Raw genomic sequence first — 22,074 nt, forward strand, 5'->3', positions numbered from 1 at the left:
TTCCAGATCAGCTCAGTTTTTTTTTAAATCAGTGAATTTGTTTCTCTCATGTTTTAAGTATAGCATGATATTCGAATCATTCGTGGAGTGGTAGGGGAGGGCTCATGTACTATTACTATCCTCAGGATAAGTAAGTGGCCATGTGTTCTCCTTCCAGGTGGTTTCTGTTCTAAGGTGCCCGTGTACCAAGAAATAAATGATGAGTACTGGGCTGCCTGTGTGTGGAGAGGTTCTGACATGAGGAATACTTTGAATAGCTATTCAAAGCTATTCAAAGCTATCTCATTAATGATATCTAGGATATCACACACATCTAGATGTCATTAACTATCTGCAAACAAAGGTTTCGTGTAGAGGAAATATGATGACTCTCTCAGAACATTTTGACTGTCTTTCTTTTGTCAGAGTTTTGTCATAAATGCTGCTCTCAAGTGTATACCAATCTTTAATTGAAGATATTTTTCAATCTAGAACTTACTGTTACTTGGAGCCACAGCCATAGAAGATCGCCTTCAAGCAGGTGTTCCAGAAACCATAGCAACTCTGTTGAAGGCAGAAATTAAAATATGGGTGTTGACAGGAGACAAACAAGAAACTGCAATTAATATAGGTAATTAATGCTATAATAATACTCCAATATTGGTTTTTGTGTTGTTGTAACGTGTCTTGTAGAGTGCCTAAGGTTTCCTCAAATGCACTGAAGATTATATTTCATAAAACTCTTCATTCTAAGGTCATGAGAAGTTTCCTGAAATCAAATGAAGATGGTCTCATGAGCATTATCTGCCCATTAAAAACATTAAAACTTGTATTGGTGGCAGTGGGGTTCTTGCACTGTCTAAAAGCACAGGTGGCAAACACAAGGGCCGAGGGCCAAATCCGACCCTCCGCCTTGTTTTATCCGGCCCGGCACCTAGTGTCTACCCGGTGGCAGCACTGAGCTCCTTGCCCCTAGTTAAGGAGTAGTTACATTTATACAGTCCTAAAATGACATTTGGCCCTTTGAAGGCAGCAGCGAGGCTGATGTGACCCCCGCTGAAAATGGTTTGACACTCTTGGTCTAAAGGAAAAGATTTCCTGAGACCTGCACAGGAGGATGTGGCTCTGTAGTTGGGCTTATTGATGACATACAATTAAGGGGGTTCCCCCCCCTGACTTCCCATCTCTGTCCATCTTGCGTGGAAAAAAGTCCAATCTTGTCTTCAACAGGGCTAGAATGAAGACCACTGCCCAGAGCTTCTGCTCCGTATTAAAGTACAGTCCACTGGCTGAAAGAAGATGAAGGGATTAGTGAAAGTATATGTATGCATGGCCCATGGACATGGACATCAGCTGTATGTGTGTGTGTGGAGATTGACTATGAGAGTGGGTGTAGGCTGGGTGGAGGGGGCCACGGGAGAATTGGGACAACAGCAATGGCATAAACAATCAAATATTAAAAAATTAAAAAATTGTGCTACTATCAACATAAGGGTGCATAGGTTCTTCTGAATTGGTGTTTCAGGATTCTTAGAGTATAATCCTAGTGATGGAATTGCTGGGACAAAAGGCAGCCTCATCTGTAGTTTTCTGAGGAGATTCCATACTGTTTTCCACAGTGGCTGCACCAGTCTGCATTCCCACCAACAGTGCACTAGGGTTCCCTCTTCTCCACAACCTCGCCAGCACTCATTGTTTGTTGATTTGTTAATGATGGCCATTCTGACAGGTGTGAGGTGGTATCTCATTGTGGTTTTAAATTGCATCTCTCTGGTAGCTGGCGATATTGAGCATCTTTTCATGTGTCTCTGGGCCCTCTGTATGTCCTCCTTGCAGAAGTGTCTGTTCAGGTCCTTTGCCCACTTTTTAATTGGATTGCTTGTCTTCCTGGTGTGGAGTTATGAGTTCTTTATATATTTTGGAGATCAAACCCTTGTCTGAGGTATCATTGGCAAGTATATTTTCTCATACAGTTGGTTCCCTTTTCATTTTGCTGATGTTTTCTTTGGCTGTGCAGAAACTTTTTAATTTGACGTAGTTCCATTTGTTTATTCTTTTCTTTATATCCCTTGCTAGAGCAAGGAACATGTATAAAGGACCCATGAACAAAGACAACAGTGGAGGGGAGAATTGAATGTGGTAGGTGGGGGTGAGTAGGGTGGGGGAGAGTAATTGTGAGGGGGGGGGATGAAGACAACTTTAATTGAACAACAATTAAAAAAAAGAGAGAGAGGAAAAAGTACAATCCAGTCCAGCATCAGTCTAGCTTAGCATGTGTTTCCAGCTGTGGTGTGTTGCTGTGCTTCAGGATCCAGGCTGCCTCCTAAAGGTCATGGAGAGGACAGGTGCATACACTGTGTCAGTGTGCGTCACGAGCAAGAGAAAGCACTTCCTTGTTCCCCTGGGGTTGCATCCAGGAACTTGGGTTTGGGATGGACCAGGTGGTTTCTCCAAATGACCAATCTACTTCCCAAGATTTTTGTGGGCTTTGGATAGGGTCTTTCCCCCTGTTCGACTGACAGGCCTCTATGGTCTAGCACCTCTCCTGCATCCCCCACAACCTGGTACCAGATGGGGGAAGGGAGAAGTGTGAATGCCCTTGGTGGAGCAGTGCTGTGGTCCCCTGGAGCGTGAAGAGGCTGTAGCTTACTGGTGAGGCAAACAGGCTCCTACTTCGCGGTGTAATAAGCTCAATGTCTAGTCTTTTTTGCTCCCCTTCTCANAAAAAGAGAGAGAGAGAGGAAGAAGTACAATCCAGTCCAGCATCAGTCTAGCTTAGCATGTGTTTCCAGCTGTGGTGTGTTGCTGTGCTTCAGGATCCAGGCTGCCTCCTAAAGGCCATGGAGAGGACAGGTGCATACACTGTGTCAATGTGCGTCACGAGCAAGAGAAAGCACTTCCTTGTTCCCCTGGGGTTGCATCCAGGAACTTGGGTTTGGGATGGACCAGGTGGTTTCTCCAAATGACCAATCTACTTCCCAAGATTTTTGTGGGCTTTGGATAGGGTCTTTCCCCCTGTTCGACTGACAGGCCTCTATGGTCTAGCACCTCTCCTGCATCCCCCACAACCTGGTACCAGATGGGGGAAGGGAGAAGTGTGAATGCCCTTGGTGGAGCAGTGCTGTGGTCCCCTGGAGCGTGAAGAGGCTGTAGCTTACTGGTGAAGCAAACAGGCTCCTACTTCGCGGTGTAATAAGCTCAATGTCTAGTCTTTTTCGCTCCCCTTCTCAATGTCTAGCTAAACACCAACAGTAACAAAACTATTACATCATCCTGAAGAGTATTAAACACACTTACATGGGATATAAATTTAGGAGTTGATGACTTTGATTTTCGTATTTCTTTCTTTACAAAATTTTACTCTTAAGACTAAAGCATGTCTTAAGAGACTAAGAGCCTGTTTTCACTAAGTTCAAATCTACAGTTATTTTATATAATTGTGATCACTTTAATGATTTTACCAGTAAATTGGTTTTTCTAAGAGTCTTGTGTTTCCCCTTCCCCATCTGGATTGACATCCTTTTTGCTTGCTAAGTCTTACAGATATGAAAATTGGAGAAAAGGAATTTAAGTCCAAGTAACTTCATCGGTCTTAAAGAAGTACACTTAAAACATGAAACAGGATCTGATTTTGATGACTTGAATTATCTAAAAATTGTCTGGTACTTCTGTCACCCTTACGGAGTAACAAGCTGTGGTACATATTTGATAAAATGAATATGTAAGTACCACATGACTTACAATGTATTTATGGAAATAGACCCTTTGCCACAGATCACTTCAGAAAGAACCATACTAGAACATCTGATTTTAAGTAGTCGTCGTGCTGCTCGGCACAGTGGCTCTGGAATGTCACCACCCTGGAGTCCGTGGTGCCCGTTTCCTCCAACCTTCTCCTTTGAATCAGCTCATTGGTAACCTCCATTGCAGACAGTACCTACCACAAGGAGTGAGTTTCATCCTTAAAAAGATAGACAACAACCATTACTCATCTCTTCTCAAGGCTATGGCTAATGAAATGCAATTTGGACTCCCAACCTCCTTGATGCTAAAGTCACGTGAGCAGCCTCTGAAGCATCAGTTAGAGACTTCGTCCATTAATCTGTGTCAGATGTCTCTTAAATACAAGTTTTTGGGGAAAAGTGTGGTGAAATTTCTGTGAGGACCTATCACTACTAATACAAAATAAAACCCTGTTTTTTATAGCCCTTTGGTGATGTAGGCAACATTTTTATGAATGAAAGGTAACACATTTGCTTTTGTTATAATGTCTTTCTCTATACATGAGTATATATTAGCCCTTCAGATGTAAAACTTCCCACATAAACTTGGCTATGGATCTCTGGTTCCTGGGGCTCTCACAGAGCTCACAAAGTTGACTGCTTCCTTGAAACACTTAACTAGGGGGGTGTGTTGCTCTCCCAGAGCAATGTGGAAGGAGTAGGTCACTCCTGCCAGTTAAAATTGGACTGTAGTGATAAGCTTTTTAAATGTACTTGATCTTGAGTGTGCTTGTTGGACTAACAGCCTTTCTTATCTTTTTAAAAAGATTTTATTTATTTATTTTTAGTAAATAGATAAAGGGAGGGAGGGTGAAAGAGAGGGAGAGAAACATCAATATGTGGTTGTCTCTTGAGCACACACCCTAATGGGGACTGGGCCCACAACCCAGGCAAGTGCCCTGACTGGGAATCGAACCAGTGGCCCTTTGGTTTGCAGGCTGGCACTTCATCCACTGAGCCACATCAGCCAGGGCCTAACAGCCTTAGTACGTCCCTAGCCCCAGACTTCACTTCCATGAGTGCGTTCTAGTGTTCGCAAGAGAAGTGAGAATGCCGGAAAGGGAGCGGCCATCTCACTGCCCCTTAGCCAGATCACCCTTGGCAACACACACGCGCCCTTTCCCGCTTGCTCCTGTGTTTATCTGGTCTTATCAGAGCCTAGCCAAGTTTAGAATAAAACAAATAAAAGCAAAGGGCTGCAAATTAACCCAGGAAACACGAATGGCTTCTTATTCCCCAAAGGGGATTTTACTTGCACACAGAGAGGTTTCTCTGAGTCTTATGAGATAATTGATACCTGTCCAGTATTCAAATAACAGTAGTATTATTTTGTGCTTTTTTTTTCAAAGAATGTATAGCGATACTTGTCATTTTGGTTCCAGAAGCACGCACATTCATTAGATATTTTAAAATTGATCTTCTTTAGCGAATGCTCAAGACTACTAGAAAGTGATGCTTCCTACTTATAAGCTGATAACTTGGCCAAAGTCTTGTATTTATCTTGGAGCTTTTCTCTGCTTTCATTTGTGCTCAGTAGGACTGAGACATGTTTTGGTGTCACCAAGTAGGCCTTCACCAGCTAGGGCACTGATGTTCTTTGGAGAAACTGTGTCTGAATTATTGTTTCACATTGCGTTCAGAACTCAGGTTGGCAACCCTGGGTGATACTGAGGGATTAAATGTCATTTTCTTACTCGGGATATCTGCTGAGCCTACACGGGACACAAAAGCCTTCATTGGGCTTTTTGGTGTCAGGCCACAGGCAACATCTCCATGCGGCACAAGGCCATGCTCCAGATCCTCTGGGTTGTGAGCCTGTGTTATAGTCATGCATCCCTTACATCCCTGGTGATATGAACCATGATCGATCTGTGTCCCATCATACTGACTGGATATTCTTTACACTGTAGCACATTCTATGTGTGCTTTAGGGTACCCAGAAGGTATTTGGAGGAAGATCAGGTATCTGACACTTAGATGAAATAAGGGGAAGAGGACAAATGGATAGTGTGTCTGCTGGGTGCCAGGTCATGTGCTAGGTGTGCTTTCTGGACACACTCTTCAGTCTTTACACACGAGTAGCCTTAAGCTCAGGGGGGCAATTCAGAGTTTACAAAGGTTGCACTTTGCTTAACGACTAAACAAATACTGGGTCTTAGGGTTCTTCACCTCTGGTGCAGGACTCATTTTAAACAACTTCACCTAGCTTTTGCAACATCTGTTCCCTGAACTTTGAGTTAGCAGACCAGGGGAAGAGTGGTACTATAGTTCATGTATTTGAAGATGCACATTATTTTATATTTTACCATCTCTGAAATTGGGTTGTCTTATGATTGTTGACTCCAAAGATTTTAAGAGTACCACCTGTCCTTAGTGATGCATTCAGTGCGAGTTCACATTAGAGATGACATATGGTGTGTTTGGGTTCTTGGCTGTCTTTAGAGTTTGATCTGTCTATTGGTCATTGTTTGAGAATTTATTTTTAAAATGTACCTTTTAGCTCATGCCTTGAAAATAAATATATTTAGTCAAATTAAGTTCCAGGATATTTGTGTCCTTTATGAGCCAGGGAGCGTTGTGTAGATAGACAGTCATCTTGCCTGTGGGCTTTAGGTAGTTTAGAGCTGGCGTGATGCCAGACTCCTGCTGAGCCAAACTTGCATTTATGCTAACTAGCTGTGTGTTTCAAGTAGTTGGCAATTTTCTTTTTTTAGCTAAATAATTTGGCATCAGCTAATTTACAGTGGAATCTCAGATGCAGCCTTTGTGAATTGTGTGGTCGTTTTCTTATCACCACTGAATAAAACATCTATTAAACTGTTAGACAATAGATGTTAAGTTTTCACAACCTGTAATTTGTTTCTAATGCATGTAGGATGAATGAGAACAAAATACTAGTGTGGGTTCCATTTTATTTTTTATTTTTATGAGTATATCTTATTGACGATGCCATTGCAGTTGTCCCATGTTTCCTCCCTTGTATCCCCCTCTGCTCTGCACCTCACTTCCCTCCAGCATTACCCCTGCTAGGTAAACCATATCTACCCATGTCTCCATCTTGGCTGGAAGCTGTGTGTTCTATTTAAAAGTCAGGAAGTTGCAAATAGCTTTCGTTGTCATCCATGTCTGAGTTGGAATTGCTGCCCTTCCCCCTGCATTTTGCTAGTCATCATTTGAAACTTTGAAATAGCTTCTTATAGTCTTAGAAACTTACTATTTTTAAAGTGAGTGAATTTGGTGCTTGCCCACCCTATTATTGCCTATAGATTGCCTTTCCCATGAAAAGGAAGACAAGTCCCCTTCTCAGGTGAAGCCTGCCATTGTTTGGTGGCATTCGTAGTCTTAGTGTTATTTTTCCCAGAAGTCAGAGGTGTTATTTCTTTGATCACCTACTACTAGCATTGTTGCCTGATGTTCTCTGCTGGTCTGGGGAGCTTACATTCCCCAACAGGGAATGGGTTAACTATGAGACAAATTAGAGAGTCAAGTAGATGAGAAAGTAGTAGTTTGTGGAATGTAGATATTAAGCATGACTGGAGCTAATAATAGTTACTCAGTGAATGTTTGCTATAATGTGCCAAATACTGAGTCCTTTATGTAATTTTTATGTTTAATTCCCTTTAGGAGATAGGCATTATCCCCTTTTCAAAGATAGAACTGAGGCAGGGAAATATCAGACAACTTAGCCTAGGTCACATAGGTGTGAGAGTGCTGAGAATCTGAGCAAGTGACTGCCACATTTGAAATCCACCTACCATAAGGCAAAATATGTGAGCCGGAAAAGACCAGACAAGACTTCAAAGATGAGAAAGGATTAAAACTTGATACTTTAATAAATTGTTTAAGAGGAAAAAAAATGAGACTAAGCACAGAATGGGTCATGATAGCCCAGTTTGGGGGGAAGATCTTGAGGGAAGGCTGAGTGTGTTCTTACATGTGATGGAATCTTCCTGAGATGTGTCTGAAAGGTTTGCAGGGAAATGGTGCCAGGTGTGGCTTGGTGGGTGAGTCCTCACTTTCTGGTTCTCCACGGGACGGAAGGACTCCGCACTGAGCCTGTGTGGGCCCACCCGGAGTAGAGTGAGGGGACTGCCTTTTACTGTCCATTCCTGATGTGTGACAGTATGTGTCACACACTCACACTCCTACTGACTGACCACTTCCTCTGTGAAAATATTTAGAAACAGCAACACATTTATGGAGGGTTTCGAACCTTGTTGAGTTCCAAAGATGGGTAGTTTAATTAATCTGATTTTAGGATGTATGGTTAGGAAGGATAAATTGTTCCTAAGCCTTCCAAAACTGTCACCAAAAAAAGTGGATTTGGATATTTTTAACAATATGAGCTTACTTCAGACAAAGAGACTCTGATGGCAAGATCTGAGAGATTTGGCTCGGTAATATGTTCTCGTATGAATTGTTATTTTATTGTCTTAAAATCAAGTTCTGCTCTAAGCACCATGGGCTCTGCACTATTTTTGATTTCTCTACATGGTGATTGTAGTCAGGGTTGAAAGACCCAGACCTCCGCAGTGCGCCATTCATTTCATCTGCAGTGAGAAGTGGGATCCTGGAGGTTCTCGTCTTAGTCTTTTTCTGGTCGTCTTGTTAGAGTGCGGGATTAAAGAACTTGATCTCAATTTACAAGTGTGGATTGACATTTCATACCTGGCTCCTCTCCAAAAGTTGATCTCATTTGATCCTCAGACATTAGAAATCAAACACACCAAACCTGGATTGACATAATTTGATTTGCCACATTAGCTAAGTCGCAATTAACTGTGTTAAGCTTCCATGGTCTGTCTAGTGCAAGTGTTCTGTGTGATAATTCTCTAAGCAAAAATCTCACTTCAATTTTAAATTGCTTTAAAAAAGAAAACCAACCTGCTCCTTCTCAGAGAGCTTTAGTTTTGTGTATTTCAATTCATGAGTGTCAGTGGTTTTATTTATTTCTCTCTCTGTAATGGCTAAAAAAATACTTAGTTTTTCCACCATGTCTTTGTGCAGCTTCAGTTGTCAAGTGGCATTTTGCTGAAATTGAAAAATATAAAACAAAACAGCAAGCTAGGGTTTAAAAATTACAGCTTGCTTCTGCAGCTGTTGTTTAAATCAAAAACTACCAGCAAATCCTATCTCATCAGTTATACTAAATTTGTAACAGTCTGTATTGCATGAAGTTGTTGGAAGTCTCTGGGGATAAAGAAAGAGTAAGCCTAACATAGAGGGAAGTGATTAAAGTTGCAATATCCCCTTTTATGAATGAAAAAAAAAATAGACATCCCTTCTGGACCTAATCTAAGACTTTATAGGAAGGAGAAATACATTTGTAAAAATTTAATGGGAAACAAAGGGCTCAATTATTTTAGTTTTACCATGCAGAAATTTTACTGGCATCCTGGGAAATTCTTATTTTTACTCATCACTATTGTTGAAATCCACACTTGAATGAGTTTGAAAATGCATAGAAAATTGTTTCATGTTTCTTCCCCCCTCCTTTTTTTGTTTTGTTGTAGAGGTTTAGCAGGTATTTGCCCATGTGGTATTATGATTTTAAATTATTCAGCTTATTGTAATTATTAAAGTAATACATGGTGGTTTTAACAAGTGAAATAGCCTCATTCCCTTGAGATAACTTTGGTTAGCAGCCTGGGCTATAGTTTTATGCTATTGCTTTAAAAAATAACATTTGGGGTAAAAGCCATAATTTTGTGCTTTCAAATTTGTGTTCTGATGTGATTTACAAAATATTCCCCTCAAATGAGAGTGAAGGATATACTTTATATGTTCCCAAATAAATAAAAATATTTATTATCTCTCCCCCCCAAAAAAAACCCCTAAGTTTTCATTTTTCTTAATTTTTGTCTGTCTTGCGTGTAATTGTGTGCCTTCTGGTAGGGTTTCTCCAGATAAAAAGGGGACCTGCTGAGGGGACTTGAGCATGTAAATGAGCAGTTCTGCGACTTGTCCATTCTCCAGTGCCTGTCTCCCTTCCCAGTTTAATGTAGCCCCTGTGGTTATGGATGTGCCCGCTGCTCTGCCAAGGGGGGTTCTGGCTCCTCCTGGCTTTAGGAGCAGCATTGGTTAAGGCACGTTCTTTTTTTTAAAGAAGATGTTATTTGTTTTTAGGGAGGGAGAAAGAGGGGAGGAAAAATCCATGTGCTAGAGACAGATCGACCTGTTGCCTCCAGGGATCGGGTCCGTAACCCAGGCACGTGCCTTGACCGGGAATTGAACCTCGGCAACCTTTTGGTTTGCTGGACAACATTCAACCCACCGAGCCACACCAGTCAGATTATCACATGTACTTGCTCCAGGGCTGGCATTTTGTGTGCTGATGATTTGTTTCATTTTTCTGTAATCATTGGTGTGTTATCTTAAGGTGCTGAGAAAAAACTGGTTGTGAGGTCCAATTCTCTAAGAGGAAGATATCTTTTCTTCTTTTTTCTCAACAAGATAAATAGAGATAGGGGTTGGTGAAAGCGCGTGTTGATGCCAGCTCTGAGGGGGCACTGAGCGGGTGGAGGGTGCTTTGAAAGAGAGACTAAGGGGAAGGGACTAATCAAAGAACACGGGTGAATGACCCAGGGACCTGGACAGTGGTGTGGGGATGGACTGTGGGGGAGGGGGAACAGGCTGGGCGGAGGAGGGCGGAGGGGGGAGAACTGTGGCAGCTGTAATGGAATAACAATAAACAAATCCTAAAAGCAAAACAAAACAAAGAAAGATTAGCACTCGGACAGACAGCCTGGTCCTGGGATTTGCTGGATTTGACGGGGAAGAGTCTGGCAGTGCCCACCCTGGTCTGTGGAGCCGTGGGGTGCCAGCCGCTGACTCAGGTAGCCTGTAAAGCCTGAGTAGGACAAGAACCTCACGGAAAATATGTGCAGCTCCCGGGAGGAAGGTAGAGAACAGTATCTTGAGTCCTGTATAGATATAACTTTATTTAAAAACATGATGGAAATTGTTGATAAGAATTAGTATTGGAGGAATTTTGTTCCAAAACAAGCTTTTCTTGATATGTAATAGTATTCCTTTGAAATCTGTTGTTAGAAGTACCTGCTTTTAAAAAAGGCAAATTAGGAATCTCAATATGACAGGCAAGTTCATGCTGATACAGGAGCACCATGAAATTTCATTTGTCTTCCTAAAGTGTTTGCAGTTACTTTAGATGACCCAAGGCTTCTCCTAATGCCATACAAGGGTAAAGACAGATGCACAAAAAACTGACAAGTATTTATTTTAGCCATTAGTTATGAAGACCTTCCTGACCTGTTCTGGTCAAGCTGTCTGCAAGAACCAAAATCAATTTAAACGTAACTTTCCTACCCCGCACTTTTGCTCAGCTCTTTTGAATGAGCTATCGGCTTTAAAGTGGTAATAAGAGAGATAAAACAAAGGAGACTGAATTCAAGCAACCATCGAAAACTGTTTAAGTCATGGAAGGAATGATCCATTCATGAGAGTCGTTTCTTCTTTTACTTAGGATATTCCTGCCGGTTGGTATCACAGAATATGGCGCTTATCCTACTGAAGGAAGATTCTTTGGATGTAAGTAGTTTTTTAAAAGTGGCATTTGATGTAATGAAAGTCTTTGTTTTTTTTCCACTATGACTGATTATCAGGGTTTAGTTTTTTACTAAACTGTTGTAAAACTATGTGTTTCTGTATTGCTGAATGGATGACATAAAATCATATCTTTAGATTTCAACATAGTAAGCTCAGAACGTTGCTATGGGACAATACTCAATTTTATTCAACTAGAATTGGAATTGTGCATTTAAAATAGGGTAGTTTTCATCTGTTTTAACTTCTGGTTATGATCTGTGTTAAGTAGTGATGGTTAATTCCAGTGTTGGTTACCAAGGAGACTTGTAGGATTTTCTTTTTAGTGCAAACTTGAAGATAAAGATAATATTCAAGTGTCAGGAGTTGCTTAAATTTATATCGCAATAGGAGACATTTGCAATAGTTATTCCCTGACATCCATTGCCACCGGCTCATACAGAATTGCATGGCATGGTTCTCTGAGCAGTTCAGACCGGTACCCATCCCATCCCTAGAGCCTCTGAGGAGATCAGGGGAAGGAGCCCTTTAGCTGGTGACCAGTGATCTGGGAAGTGGTTTCATATGAAAAGATGAGCTAAACAATGCAAGTTATTTGTCAGGACTTTTAACAAAGGCTTGTTACTGGCAAGCACCCACCACACAGTTCTAGTCAGAATACTTAAATGGCAATGCTAGGCACAGGTGACAAGACAAGGTGAGTTACCATTTTAAATGCAGAAGTATAATATGGAGATTTCTGAACTTGCAAATTGGCGAGGCCCTGGATCCCTCAGCGAAGGCCAAGGCACTTTCTCCCTCTTCAGGACTGCAAAGGCAGGCGTCAGGCAGAGTATGTGTGCCTTCAGGGCACCGCTGGCTAAATATCCCCACTGTGGCTTGAGGGCTTCAGGATTTATCTCAATGTGCCGCTTCTCCTTTTGTGTCTCACCAGCAGGAAGTTCAGAACTCGCAGGTCATCCTTCCTCTCCTGGGTTCTGATGCTCCTGCGCTCTGGGCTCCTGCAGAAACCTCCTCTCCCCAGTGTTCCCATTGCCCCAGCACTCCTTACCCCAGGGGCCTTTATTTTCCTCTACAGAACTTTTCACCTTTGGAACTAACGTGTATTATTAACATATAATTATATATCAAATATATAATAATTATAATAATATTATATATTATAATGTGATAGAGGATTATAAAAAGGTACCATAAGATTTACCCTCTTAACCATTTTTAAGTGTATAGTTCAGGGGTTTTAAATATGTTCATAATGTGCGGCCATCACCGCCATCCATCACCAGAACTCTTCTCATTTTACAGAACTCTACACCCCCTTAAACAACCTCCCCACTTCCTACCCCCAAATTCCTGATGACCATCATGGTACTCTCCGTCTCTGTGGGTCTGAGTATTCTGGTGTATCATAGAAGTGAAATCACCCAGCATTTGTCTTTCTGTGACTGGCTTCATTCACTTAGAAAAATGTCCTCAAGGTTCATCCACATTGAAGAATGTGTCAGAATTTGCTTTTTTTTTTTAAGGCTGAATAATTATCCATTGTATGTATGTGCCATATTTTTTTATTCATTTCTTTGTCAGAAAAAAAAGAAATGAATAAAAACTTGGGTTGCTTCTGCCTTTTTGGCTATTGTGAATAATATTGCTCTGAAGATGAGTGACAAATACCTCTTTGAGAACCTTCAACTTTTTTGACTATACTATACCCAGAAGTAGAATTGCTGGATCATATGGTGATTTTATGTTTAACTCTTTGAGGCATTGCCAAATTATTTTATATTCCCACCAGCAGTGCACCAATGTTTCAACTTTTCCATATCCTCACCAACACTGTTCTTTTCTTTTATTAAAATTTTTAAAAATATTTTTGATGGCAGCATTCTGATGGGTGTGAGGTGATGTCTCATTGTGCTTTGATTTACATTCCCTTAATAATTAGTGATGTTGAGCATCTTTTCAGGTACTTATTGGTCCTTTGTATATCATCTAAGAGAAAAAAATTCAATCCTATTTTTAAGTCAGATTATTTGTTTTTTTTTCCTTGTGAAATACTTTATATTTTGCTTTTAACCCTCTAGTTCCTTAGAACATAAGGTCTATGGAGCAAAAGTCTGAATTATTTTCTTACACTGGGCATTTTTACCTTCGGGACTGTTTTGCACAAATTAGGTACTCAGTAAATGTTTGAAGAAAGTAAATGGACAAACCTAAGGTAATTTTCCAGTTACCAATTAGAATGTCTATATAAAAGGTCATGCTGATGAGGCAGCGGCTCCAGTTGCTGTGCTGGGTGGAGGGCAAGCCGACATTAGGAGGGAATCCAAACTGCAGCTGGTAGACGGCAGGGTGGAGTGTGGTGCGGAGAAGTGCACAGAGCCCTTGGATGAGTCCACCTCGGGTGTCTGTACCCAGAGCCCCCTTATTTCGTTATGATTTCCAGTTCTGAGGCATCCACAGTCTTAAAATAAACCTCTTTTTCTGGAGGTGACTCAGAAGTGAGCCTGTATTTTCCTCTTATGCCAGGCATTCTCTGGAATCCAAGAGATGGACTTTGATTCTGCATAGCAGTACAGCATGCACAGCCCCGACTGAGACATTTGGCTTACCTTGGCCAAGGGGTGATTTGTGGAGCCAAATAGAATGTTTTATGGGTGTGTGCCTGATTTTCCGTGGTAACCTGTTAAGAATGCATCTTCCTTATCCAGTATTGAACATCCTTTAGTACAGTGACTTTAATGCACTCAGCATCGGTTGAGCAGAGGGGCAATTTCTATGTACTTTTTCTGTACTTTACTCAAAGGGGCCACTCCATATTTCTGACTGAAGTCCGTCTCCTCCCATTCTACCTCCTCATCTTCTTCCCTCTTATTCTTTAATTCAGTTAAAGGCATTCCTATTCTTATTAAAATTTCACTTGGTGGGTGTGGAATAAAAGCGAAGTGCTAGGGCAATAAATTAGATATATAGTAAGTTCTAGCGAAGCTCCCACTTGAGTTTTTAATGTTACTGGGCTCTGATGGTGAAGCAGAGAAGACAGTGACAGAGGAAATGGTCCCAGACCCGGAAGCATTGGGCCTCGCTTCCCTGACTTTATTGCTCATATAAATATGAGGGGAATGAAGGGGCCCGCTTCAAGACCCAGAGCTGGCACTTGTCACCTTCACTTGACCAATAAGTATGTGTAGGCTGGGACTCCAAGTGCTTATAAATAATTCGGATTCATCTCTGTTTTGAGTTTCTCAGCTGTTGCCAAAATAAGGTCCGTGCTCTGAGATACAGATGAGACCGGTGGTCTTTGAAATAAGGATTGGGTGTGTGGTGGTGCACACCCTAGGGGGGCACTAGATGATTATATCTCCAAAGAAAACATGATTTTCTTTTTCTAGGTGGAAAAAGGAACTAAGAAATCAGCTTTATTGATAGTAATATGTGGCTTGCCATTTGCACACTCAGTCCTTATTTCTGGTATACTGACCAGAAACGGGGCTAGGAGGAGTGGGTAGGAGGAGGAGGGAGGCACGGAAGGCCCTTCCACATGTCAGAAGGGCCAACGCTGGGTCTCTGACTCTTGTTTGCTGTTAGCCCATTGTAAAACATTGCCGTTTGCGCGTACTGGCTAAGTGGACTTACGGACTATACTTAGTTTTGGTTTAACCAACTCTCATAAGGTGATGGCTTAAAGGGCTTCCTATTTTTTTAAAAAAAACGAAACTGAGATAATAACAATAGTGTAAACAGAAGCCGCAACAATATGGCATTGCTTGACCTGTGTGCTCGTGAATGTTTTCCTTCGGCTACTTGATGAGTTAAAACAAGGATCACATCTGACAAGTTAAACAAATTTCAGAATTACGCGCAGGCTATTATCATTAATCATGAATCTTGCCCTAGATTTATGTGGCATCTTCAAATAGAAGCTGTGACAATACAAAACCATTTTGGAATTAGTGAGACTTTAAAAACTAAGAATCCTAAGTATGAGAATAAAAATCAACAGTTTTACTAGCAATTAAAAAACATGTAATGCTCAAATCAGCTATTGTTTGGACTTTCACAGAACCTACTGCCAGCTATTGAATAATAATAATTGCCTTTGGATATTTGTTAATAAAAGACAAAAAGTGCCAGGTCATTTGGGGAGTGTTTGTTTCACTGCTGCAATAATGTAGAGAAAATAACATGGCAACAGGGAAAATATACATACACACCTGTGGATAAGAGACCTATAAACAACCTTGCTGGGATTTTCTAAGAAACAATTGGTTAAGCAAATTATGAAAAAATAGGAGATTTGCTGCGTATTTGGATGGAAGAGTACCTATTTCTCACATGTGTTCACTTATGCACCACACCAGTGATTTTCAATTGGTGTGCTGCAAGAATTTTTAGAACATGTAGTACCTGAGTAGTCAGAGGCACTGACATTTTACCTTAGATTGTCAAACAAAAAAATGACCACAGCCACCTTGAGCAGCGTGGCTCAGTTGGTTGGGCATTGTCCTGCAAAGCAAAAGGTTGCCCATTCAATTCCTGGTCAGGGCACAGGCCCGGGGTTCGGATTCAGTCCCCAGTCGGGGGCTTGCTCAAGAGGCAACTAATTGATGTTTCTCTTGCACATCAATACTTCTCTCCCTCTCTTTCTCCTTCCTGCCCCCTCTCTCTAAAAATAAATTTAAAAAATATTTAAATAAATGACAACAGCTAATACAATAATAGCTGTCTGGTGTGAATGAATCAAAGTTATACCTGTTTTGGGGGGTCAGATTGGCAAACAATATATTTTTGGTGTGCCACAGAATTTTAGTAATTAGTTTATGTGTGCCATGAGATGAAAAAGTTTGAAAAGTGCTGAAATACACACACACACACACACACACACACACACACACTAGTATTTTTTCTGAGTCATCAAAAGGAAGATGTATTGGTAACAGTATATTCTTCTAAGCAAAATGTTAATTCTTTAACAGAAAATGTTTTATGAAATCAGTATGTGTGATCACTGATAGAAAGACTTCTTAGGAATAAAAGCAAAATCTTGTAAAGTTTATTACCAACATCTGTGGTGGAGACTACATTTTTTCAGCTTCTCTGTGGCTGGATGTGGTGGTGAGATTTAATCAGCATTGGTGGAATGTGAATAGGAGTGAGGTGGGAAATTTCTGTATTACCCACTGGAAAGGAAATCTCTTGCCCTGGTATCTCAGCTCTTCCCATATTTTTTGACTGCAAATGGCACAGCTGGAACCACTGTGGAAGTTATGGAATTGAGGGAGCTCCATATGAGGAAAGCAGAGCTGCTTCACTACATCAGTCTCTGTGTGACTGTGAAGACCAGAATCCACAGACTCCCTCTGTGCGCATGCGCGCGCATGCATGTGTACGTGCATACGTGTGTGTGTGTGTGTGTGTGTGAAAAAGTTTATAGTTTGAAACATTGCATGGGGAGTCTCTTTGTTTAGCTTCATGAAACAGAATCTGGAACTAAAAGTAATGTCATTACAGGGTCTTCCAGCATGGTGTAGGGCTATCCTGGAAGAGAGATGAGGAAGGTCTAATTCTGCTGGTGAAGAAGAGAGAATGGGATTTGAGGGTCAAGGGATTTGGATCCATTCAAATTAATACAGGTGCCCTCATTCGAATTCTTAAGGGCCCACTCTTTTTCAGTCATTGTCCTAGCTCCCACGGAAAGAGACCTGGTGAGTCTGTGACTACAAGATTCATAAAATTTTATGATGTATTTCCATTATCCCCTATAGTTCCCTTGTGTCCCTTGGCAATCACCTCCTCAACCCTAGGCAGCCACAGATCTGCTTTCTATCACAATGGAGTAATTGTGCTTGTCCTAAAATTTTATGTAAATGGAACTAAGTAATAGACTCTTTTTGTCTGGCTTTTTGTCATTCAACATAGTTATAGTGATGTCATCTTTGTTGCTGCATGTTCATTAGTTCATTTTTCTTGCTGAGTAGTATTAAATTGTATGGATGTACCGTAATTTGTTTATTCATTTGTCTGTTGAGGACATTTCAGTGATTTTCAATTAGACTTTCTTATACAATTTTTTTGATGGACATGTGTTTTTATTTCTCTTGGATAAATGCCTAGGAGTAGCATTGTTTTAAGATGATAGATTTGTGGTACTATGTTACATAGCAATAGAAAACTAATACCAGTATCTTTTGAGGAGCAGAAGATTTTAATTTTGTTGAAATAAAATATTTTTCTTGTATAATTAGAACTTTGGTACTCTAAGAAATATGCACTTACTCCAAGATTGGGAAAATTTCTTATGATTTTAAAGAATTTTTATAGTTATAACTTATGCATTTAAGTCCATGATCCATTTTTTGTGCATGGAATATGGTATAAAGATTGAAGTCCAGATTATTTTCCATATGGGCACCTAGTTTTTCTAGCACTATTTGTGAAAAACACTATTTGTTCCACATAGAATTATCTTGACACTGTCATTATAAATTGATTGATCACATATATGTGTGATTGTATTCCTAGACTCTAGTTTATTCTATTCATGTATATATCTATCTTTATGCCCAATCCCATATTTTCTTAATTGTAATAGCTTTATAGCAAGTGTTGAAATCCTCCAACTTTGCTTTTTTCCCCAACATTGTTTTGGTTGTTCTAGGATTTTTGCATTTCTGTATACATTTTAGAATAAGGTTATTGATTTCTCCAAAAAGCCTACTAGAATGTTTATGGAGGTTACATCAGATCTATAGGTAAATGTGGGTCATTTTAACATTTTAATGGTATTGATATTTTCAATCCATGGACATGCTATAGCTTTCATTTACTTAGGTCTTCTTTAACTTCTCTTACAGTATTTTATAGTTTGCAGCACATAGGATTTGTACCTGTCAAAATTGTGTTATTTTTCCCAACTATAATGTATGAACCATTTGGTTCTTTCACTTCTTTTTATTATATTCGTGTTTTCCTTTAGATACTTCAATGTATTAATGATAAATCTTTAAAGTTTTTTTTCCCTGGTGATTCCATTTCTCTATCCTTCCCAGGTTTGTTTCCATCTTCTAATTTTTTCTTGGATTTAAGTCATATTTTTCTATCATTTTTTTGTATGTAGTAATTTTTGTCATATATTGGTTATTGTTAATGTTTTATGTATCTAGATTCTGTTATTTTCCTTTAAAGATTATTGAGTTTTGGCAGTTACTGGTGGGTTTATAATAGCCTTTATTCTAGAACTACTTTAATTTTACTACCAAGATGAAACTCTTTGGATCTGCCCTCTTAGATCCTGTATACTTGCTGTAGTTTTTACACTGTGGGTGGTTGGAACTTAAATATTTCCCAATTTTGTGTGTGCTCTGGGAATGTTTACCTTCCCGGCCTGATAGTTGTTCATTCATTCATTCATGTGTATATATTCATCCCCCACCCCCAAATTTCATGGTGTCTTCTCCTACACATGCATAACTTATTGTTTATTCAAAGATACAAGGTGATTCTTCAAGTTCTTTCTGTGTGTGGTTCCTCTCCAGTATGCTGCTCTGCAAATTCCAACCACCTACCATTCTCTAGCTCCAGTTTCTGTCTTCTCATCAGTTATAATACCATACTCTTCTGGTGTCTCTGTTCCCTGAATCACAATTTGAAAAGCAGCTCCAATAGAAAGCCTCAGCTGTTGTAAGGCTCACCTCCCTAACTTCTCTTTTTCGAAGGATCATAGAGCTGCATTACCTATTGTCCAGTGTCTGAAAAACACGTATTTCAGGCATTCCCCACCTCCCAGTTTTCTAGTTGTTAACAAGTCTAGTATATCAGTTTTTATCATGCCCAGAAGTGGAATTTGAGTAATCCACTTCTGCCTCTGTCAGGTCATCTTCGCCAAATACTAATTTCATGTTCATAGGTCTGTACCAGTTGGATTTATTTTTTTGGTAATGATTTGCTGCTCTTAGAGTTTGACCAGTTGTTTCTGGGTTTGAGAACTCTAGGGAAACAGCTGGGTCAGGAAAAAAATACTAGAGTAGAGTATAAGTATCACCTGTGGGTTCCAAGGAAGAGGCAGGAGGACGACAGGAACGGCAAAGAAAGAACATCAGGATGAGCATTTAAGAAACTATTCTGGGACTGCTTGGCTTGGACAGCCAGCACCTTTTCCCCCTGGTGATAAGACCGTCCTCACTGCCTTTAAAACGAAGCAGGTAGAAGAGTTCATTGTTGTTTCCCATCTTTAAACTGTTTCTTGGAACCACTTTCTTGGTGCACCCGGCACTTTACCCAAGTTCTCTCTCTTAATCTTCCTAGCAGCTCTTCTGGTAGGAAGAGCTCACTATCTGAGAAAAGGTAGTGAACTTTTCTTTTTCCAAGCTGGTGCTAAATTATTTGTTTGAAAATTTTCATTTTTCCTACCATCCTGATGATAAATTCCTAATATTTACCTACTTAGTAAGGTCACTTTATAACTGTATTTTTTTACTCAACATCTTTTGTGGAGGTAGTAAGATTGTAGTATACTAGAAAGGTTACTTGAGCAATTTTCTTCCTGATTTAATTTTAGGCATGTTCAATGAATAATTCTTTGAATATTTTGAAGGTACTTACATTTAAAGGGCAGAGAGGCTATTAAGAAAACTTTTCTGTTGTTATATATTAGTAATAAGTGTTACTGAGGAATATAAAGCAAGATATGGGAGGCATGACCAGCAGGGAGAGCAGAGTTACTATGTCATATATAATGGTTAGGGCAGTTCTCCCTAATAAGACGATGAGAATTGAGTTACAGGAACACTTTCTTTTTCTTTTTTTACTTAAGTATTTAATTTTTAAAAATATATTTTATTAATTATGCTATTATAGTTGTCCCATTTTCTCCCCTTTATTCCCCTTTATTTCCCTCCTCCCTGTACCCACCTCCACCATCATTCCCCCACCTTAATTCATGTCCATGGGTCATACATGTAAGTTCTTTGGCTTCTCCATTTGCCATACTATTCTTAACCTCCCCCTGTCTATTTTGTACCTCCCATTTATGTTTCTTATTCCCTGCACTTTTTCCCCCATTCCCCCCTCCCCTCCACACTGATAACCCTCCATGTGATCTCTATTCCTGCGAATCTGTTCCTGTTCTAGTTCTTTACTTACTTTATTTTTGCTTTTTTTTCATTGTTAGGTTTGGTTGTTGATAATTTTTAGTTTCTTGTCATTTTACTGTTCGTATTTTTGATCTTCTTTTTCTTAGATACATCCCTTTAACATTTCACGTAATAAGGGCTTGGTGATGATGAACTCCTTTAACTTGACCTTATCTGGGAAGCAGTTTCTCTGCCCTTCCATTCTAAATGATAACTTTGCTGGATAGAGTCATCTTGGATATACGTCCTTGCCTTTCATGACTTGGAATACTTCTTTCTAGCCCATTCTTACCTGCAAGGTTTCTGTGGAGAAACCAGCTGATGGTCTTATGGAATCTCTTTTGTAGGTAACTGTCTCCTCTCTTGCTGCTTTTAAGATTCTCTCCTTATCTTTAATCTTGAGTGATACAATTCTGATGTGCCTTGGTATGTGCTTCCTTGGGTCCAACTTTTTTTGAGGGGACTCTCTGAGCTTCTTGGACTTCCTGGAAGTCTATTTTTTGCCAGATTAGTGATATTCTCCTTCATTATGTTTTCAACTTCTTGCTCTTCTTTTTCTCCTTCTAGCACCTCCAGGGATACTTTCTTGTTTAAAAATTTGGGAGATGAAAGCCAAGAAAGGAGACCAAGAGGGTGTGGCTATTGAGGTAGATGGAAAAACAAGACGTTGGTATCTTGGAAACCAAATAGAATAAAGTCTTTCAAGAATGGGGGAAGGAACAGCTGCTCTATGGCTACAATGATGAAGTCTGAGAATTAATTATTGATTTAGTAATGTGGAGCTTATTGGTGACCTTTCAGGAGCTATTTGGAGAATATTGTGGGGTTGGATGCCAGATTGGAGTGGGTCCAAAGAATTAGGTGGAGAAGAATTGGAGAAAGCAAGTGTGTACAGAGACTTCTGTGAGTTTTGCTGAAACTTTTGATAGATCTTTGGTTAGTGTGGTCATCTAGTTCCATATTCTGATAGCAAATTAATGACTAACTTTATTCTTCTATAAGTGTACCATAAATCATCACTTTAAAAAATAGATTCTACCAATAAGAAGAATATACTTTTATTAACACCTTCTCTGTTTAAGTGAAAGAGGTGGATATTTGTTACTAATGGTCTTGAAATAATCAATTGATTCAATCAGAACTTGAAACTTAATTTTTACTCTATGAACAAGACTAAAGTGTTTATAATCTAACAATTATATTTTTGTTTATGTTTTTCACAAAACAGAACTGGTAGCACTTTTTTGTTCTACTGTAGCTACTTAAAAAACCATTCCCATCTGATGTGTTTATTTATGATGGATGGTCCATGTCTGTGTATTCCAGCTTTGGGAAGGATGGTCAGTGCAGAGCTCTTTGTCCACCTCTGACGTTAATGGTATCCTTGAAATCACCAAAAGCGTAGAGTGACAGGCAGGCATGACCTGTCAGGAAGCCTGATGATTCTCACCACTACGGGCTTCTGAAGTGAAGGAAATCAGTAATTGCATAGTGTATCATAAAGATATCTCATGAAAAATGCTTAATATCAACAGTGAGGGAAGTTCTAAGGCTGAGAAAACAACCTACTTTGCTGTGAAAAAGCAGGCAATGTACTATAAGAGAAAAAATGTCAACTTGGA

The 22,074-nt window shown here is 39.9% G+C and overlaps 1 protein-coding gene across 3 annotated transcripts in view; it reads left to right on the forward strand.

The window, feature by feature from the left end:
- The window catches only part of ATP8A2 (ATPase phospholipid transporting 8A2), a 562,260-nt gene that overhangs the window by 177,053 nt on the left and 363,133 nt on the right, over positions 1–22,074 (forward strand). For all 3 annotated transcript variants that reach the window (XM_037058854.1, XM_037058855.1, XM_037058856.1), the window contains 2 exons: positions 472–610; positions 11,245–11,309. In XM_037058854.1, coding sequence (XP_036914749.1) covers positions 472–610; positions 11,245–11,309 — 204 coding nt within the window. The remainder of the gene's footprint in view (positions 1–471; positions 611–11,244; positions 11,310–22,074) is intronic.

This window comes from Sturnira hondurensis, unplaced genomic scaffold (assembly GCF_014824575.4).
Source record: "Sturnira hondurensis isolate 20B ecotype Veracruz unplaced genomic scaffold, ASM1482457v3 Scaffold0010428, whole genome shotgun sequence".
Lineage (NCBI taxonomy): Eukaryota > Metazoa > Chordata > Mammalia > Chiroptera > Phyllostomidae > Sturnira > Sturnira hondurensis.